Raw genomic sequence first — 4,788 nt, 5'->3', positions numbered from 1 at the left:
GCCCTCAGTGCTCTGCTTCCTTCTAGGCTGTCAGCGACCCAGTAGAGGGTGAGGATCCGAGGCTAGCGTTTACCCTGGTAACCTGTGCCTCAAAGATGCAACACAGACATTTCACGTTGAGCCACAGAAGTCCTCACACACTGGGCAGTTGACACACGGTGTTAGTGGGGGTGGCAGGAAAAGAAGAGGCCGCTTCCGGGCCGCCAGCTTCTTTCCCGGGGGAGGGCAGGGGACGGGCCGAATCCCCTGCTCCGGGAACCGAGGCCGGGTCATGCTCTCCCTGGAGCACAGTGCGCTGCCGTTCGCTGGCCCTGGGGCTCCCCGGCGACCGCGTGCTGCCTCGGAGGTTGCTGGAATCTCCGGCCGTAGGCAATCGGGATGAACCGCTCGCTCAGCACTGGAGTGTTTCATCACCCTGCTGGTGGGCAGTGACTTAAGTTTTGGTAACACACCTCAGCTTTTTCCATCGAGGTGCCCCACAGCCTGGCTTCGTACCTTGTATGAGTGTGGGTTGACTCTTCCAGAGGATTGACTCCTTTGGTGCGGCCACGCTCCATGGCCTCGCCCTCGGCTTTTTGTGGTGTCCCTTTGCTTAATTTTTCTAAAACTTATCTAACGTGGTCTCAGCTCCAAGGCAAGAAAAAAAATTGTAACAGTTAAACACAAAAATACTGAGGGCCCGGGATTTAGCTCAGTGGTTCTGCGGCCTGCCTCACAAGCACAAGGTCCCGACTTCGATCTCCGGCACCAAAAATACTGTAGTGAACTCTACCCCCATCTAGGTCATTAACAGAAATACACCATTGGCCTGGCGTCTTGGCACACACCTGTAATCCCAGCACTTGGGAGGCTGAGGCAGGAGGATTGCCATGAGTTGGAGGCCAGCCTGAATAGCGAGACCCTGTCTCCCTGCACCCCCCAAAAAATTTCTTTCATAGCACCTGCAAAAGTTTCAGAACCTTTCAACCAAAGCATATGTAGATAAGTGTGCTAACCAAAGTAAAGACATCAAGATACTGAATTTCCTTCCTTGCTCACTTTCTCAGTACCAATACTCAGGAATCTTGCACTTGTGAGGTAGGCATGGTGTCACTAAGCTGCATCCGCAGGGGCCCTTGCTCACTTTTTTTTTTCTTTTCACCCTAAGACATGGAGATTCAACCCAATCCTCAGGCATGCTAGGCAGCTTCTACACCACTGAACTGCATTCCAAGCCCAGTCCTTTGTTTTGTTTTGCTTTTTTGAGACGGTTTTGCTATGTAGTCTAGAGGCTGGCCTCGAACTCTCAGCAATCCTCCTGCCTCGGACTCCCAAGAGCTAGGATTACAGGTGTGCACCACCAGGCCTGGCAACCTTTTTTTGACACAGTGTCAACTGCCTTCTGAACCAGCCTCTACCACCATTGTGTAGCCCAGGCTATCTAGCCTTCTGCCTTAGCTTCCTGAGGGCTGGGATTACAGGCACATGCTACCCCACCCAACTCAGAGTCTTTTAATATATTTTGCAAAGTACAGTTGCAAAATGCCTAGCCATGTCCTATTGTAAATCAACCTGGGAGGAATGAGCAGCCTAACAGTTCTCTCTGCTCACTGGAATTTCCCTGCCAGCTGTGACTTTCACCCTCCAAATCAACACTGCAGCACATAATTACTTACTCTAGGCACCTGGGAGCCAGTGCCGCAGTCAAGATTTGACAAGAGTAAATCTAATACCCTAAATCACACACCAACAATACTTACGCTTTTCCAAATGCCTCAGGGTTTTCAGGAAACACCTAAGGGACATTTTTAAAGTCCAGTGATTTAGCTCAGTGGTGCTGCCTGCCTTGCAAGTGCAAGGTCCTGAGTTTGATCCCCACTACCAAAAAAAAAAAGTCCAAATTTCTCACTGGGCATGGTGGTGCATGCCTGCAATCCCAGCACTCTAGAAGCAGAAGAAAGAGGATTGCAGTGTTTGAAGCCAGCCTGAGCTATGAGTTCAAGGACAGTCTGAACTACATAGTGAGAATCTGTCTCTAAAACAGAATCATAATTTCTCTATTTTTAAAAAATTTTTAAGATAATTCGTGTTTCTCTTAGACTTTCAGCTACATAGTCCATTAATGTTGCAGGGACTTAGTTTTAAATAAGCGACACAGAAAAGGGGAGAGGAAAACTAAATAAACAAATCTGCACCGTTGAGGACAAATCCAGTAAATAGGATGTCATCAGCTGATTGGTATATACCTGACACAAGTGTCTTCAGCTAGGAACCCTTGAGGTCTGATTACAGAGTGATGCCGGTCCACCCACACATCTAAAAGTTATTTAAGAGATCAAGCTAGAGCCTTCCCGCCTTTAGCCTTTAGGAGGAAGCTTGGTGTAGGGAAATGTCCTTCCCACACCATGGCGTTTCCCAGCAGCTTCTTCCTTTGGTTTTACTGCTTTGCCTGGCTGAGTTGTATTAATCTTGGTTGTCGGGCATCAAGCGAAGAGTCACAGCTCACAGCGAGTGCCAAGCTGGAACCTGGACCAGAGCCTTGGTCCTTGCTGCAGCCTGTAGATGGGGATCCCCGCTCTGACCTCCTTCCGCCCCTCTTCAAGGTCCTGTCTGGCAGTCGAAGTGGGCCCCCTAGGCTTCAGCCAGACTCCAGAGCTCTGCACTACATGAAGAAGCTCTATAAGACCTATGCCACCAAGGAGGGGATCCCTAAATCCAGTAGAAGTCACCTTTGCAACACTGTGCGACTCTTCACCCCTTACCCCCTGAAGAAGTATGCTTCCGGAGACCAGGAGACAGGTGTGTGGGAGCAGCTTGCTTAACTGGCTGGAGGGATGGTAGAAGTGTCTTCACCGCAGTTACAGAACAGAACTGGGCTTTGCTTCTTGAATTGCATTTTACTTTGCATGATACTGTCTTGTCGAAAACAAATTTGATACTTGATCTGATTGTAGTGGGCTAATTTACTAGAATTTTAGACCTGAAAGGGACTTCATGGCTTTGAAGGAAGGCTTTTAAAGTGCTGGAGAAGGTTAGCGTCACTTTCTATGCTACCTAGCTGTTGAACGTGCGCTGGAACATCTCGGATAGCCATTAGTATGCTACATCAAACAGGGTATTTCCTCTTTCGTGTTGCCTTTTTTGTGGGGTGGGAAGTTATGGGATTAAAACTCCAGAGTTTGCACTTAAAAGGCAGGCAACAGCACCACTGAGCTAAATTCCTGGCCCCATGTTGCTTTCTGTGTGAGGAAAGCTAAACTCCCCCTGGGTACAGCAGGTTTTACAAGAACAAAGTGCATGTAGCTCAGTGGTAGAGTTCATGCCTAGCATGTTGAGGCCCTGGGTTCAATCCCAGCACCCTCTGAAAACCCTGCAAAGTTTTAGTCCATAATCGGAGCAGCTTGAGGTGTTGTGTGTGAGAGTGGAGTAATGCTTTAAAAAGCTATACTCTCCAGCTCATGACATATAAATCATTCTGACTGAACAGGACAGTTGTGCCTGTTTAAAACACATTCCTCCTCCTCTATGTGCTATTTTACTGCAGTGATGGTAAAAAGCTCCATTTGTTTTTCAGTCCCAGATGTTCCAAATTAACTTGTGCAATCAAATGTCTTTAATTGTCTTCATTCACCAGGACATAGAATGTCTTAAGCCTGGTGAGCGTTTTGGTTTAGTTTAGTTTTGTTTTGTTTTGTTTGAGACAGGGTCTCACTATGTAGTCCAGGCTGGCCTCAAACTCACAGCCCGATTCTCCTGCCTTGGCCTCCTGATTGCTGGGATTACAGGCGTGTGCCACCACGCCTGGCAAGTGTTTAGAATTACTAGGATGATTTTTCTTTGTGTAGATTTGCCAAAAGAAAAGCACTACTTTCCTCCTCAGCTTCTGTCTGAGCGAGTTGTTCCAACTGGTACCCTCTGGTTTTAACTCACCATCAGGCTCTTCTGACTTTTCTAGGGAGCACCGGCCCAGGCGTGGCTGCTGGGAATTTGGTCAGATACCAGTTCCCTTTTCTCTGTGTATTCTCCTCCTCTCCCTCTCGCTTCTGAGCCTTGAGGGAAAGAGAAGAGAGAAGACATGTTACTTTTTGTGGTACAGGGGAGGGGACCCAGGGCCTGGTGCATGCTAGCAAAGTGCTGTCCCACTGAGCCACAGCGTGACTTCCTGGCTCGCCTGGTCTGTGTGCAAGCACCGCTGATGGGTGGTTTTTCTTCTCAGGAATCTTTCCGCCAGCGGACCTGCTGTTTAACTTGGATCGCGTTGCTGCCGTCGAACGCTTACTCAAATCTGTCTTGCTATACACGCTCAACAACTCCGTTTCTTTTCCCTCCGCTGGTAAATGTGTGTGCAGCCTGGTGCTGACAGAGCCAAGGGCTTCCGGCAAGACTCCCCCCCGAGGTCCCTACTCCGTCACCTCCAGCTCCCAGTTGGAACTGAGAAAGAATTCCAGATGGATTGAGGTTGATGTGACCTCCCTCCTGCAGCCTCTGGTGGCTGCCAGCCAGAGGAGTATCCACATGTCTGTCAACTTCACCTGTCCGACGGACCCGCCGAAGCACGTAGCGGAGGCTCGAGAGGGCCTGTTCGGCTCGCTGCTCCGCGTGCCCCCCTCGCTCCTCCTGTACCTGAACGACACGAGCGCCCAGGCCCACCACGGCTGGTATTCCTTTCGCTACAGCAAGAGGTCTCCGCGGCGTCCCGGCCAGCGCCAAGGTGTGGCTGCCTGCCCCGCGCGCCAGGGGCCCGCCCAGGGCAGAAGAGCTCCCTGTCCCCGTCCCCGTCCCCGTCTCCGGAGAGGCCGGGAAACCCTC

The 4,788-nt window shown here is 50.2% G+C and overlaps 1 protein-coding gene across 3 annotated transcripts in view; it reads left to right on the top strand.

The window, feature by feature from the left end:
* Gdf9 (growth differentiation factor 9) overlaps positions 1-4,788 on the top strand; it is a 5,930-nt gene that overhangs the window by 203 nt on the left and 939 nt on the right. The window contains exons 1-3 of one of the 3 annotated variants that reach the window (XM_010639744.2): positions 3-48; positions 2,583-2,778; positions 4,196-4,774. In XM_010639744.2, the coding sequence (XP_010638046.1) occupies positions 2,646-2,778; positions 4,196-4,774 (712 nt within the window). In that variant the 5' untranslated portion in view covers positions 3-48; positions 2,583-2,645. Of the gene's footprint in view, positions 1-2; positions 49-2,026; positions 2,779-4,195; positions 4,775-4,788 lie in introns of those variants that run through there. The other 2 variants (XM_010639743.2, XM_010639742.3) reach the window with 2 other exon arrangements.

The sequence above is a fragment of the Fukomys damarensis genome, unplaced genomic scaffold, assembly GCF_012274545.1.
Source record: "Fukomys damarensis isolate Sample0158 unplaced genomic scaffold, DMR_v1.0_HiC HiC_scaffold_9, whole genome shotgun sequence".
NCBI classification, from domain to species: Eukaryota; Metazoa; Chordata; class Mammalia; order Rodentia; family Bathyergidae; genus Fukomys; species Fukomys damarensis.
The sequence above is the reverse complement of the archived record's forward strand: the minus strand, read 5'-3'. Positions and strand labels throughout refer to the sequence as shown.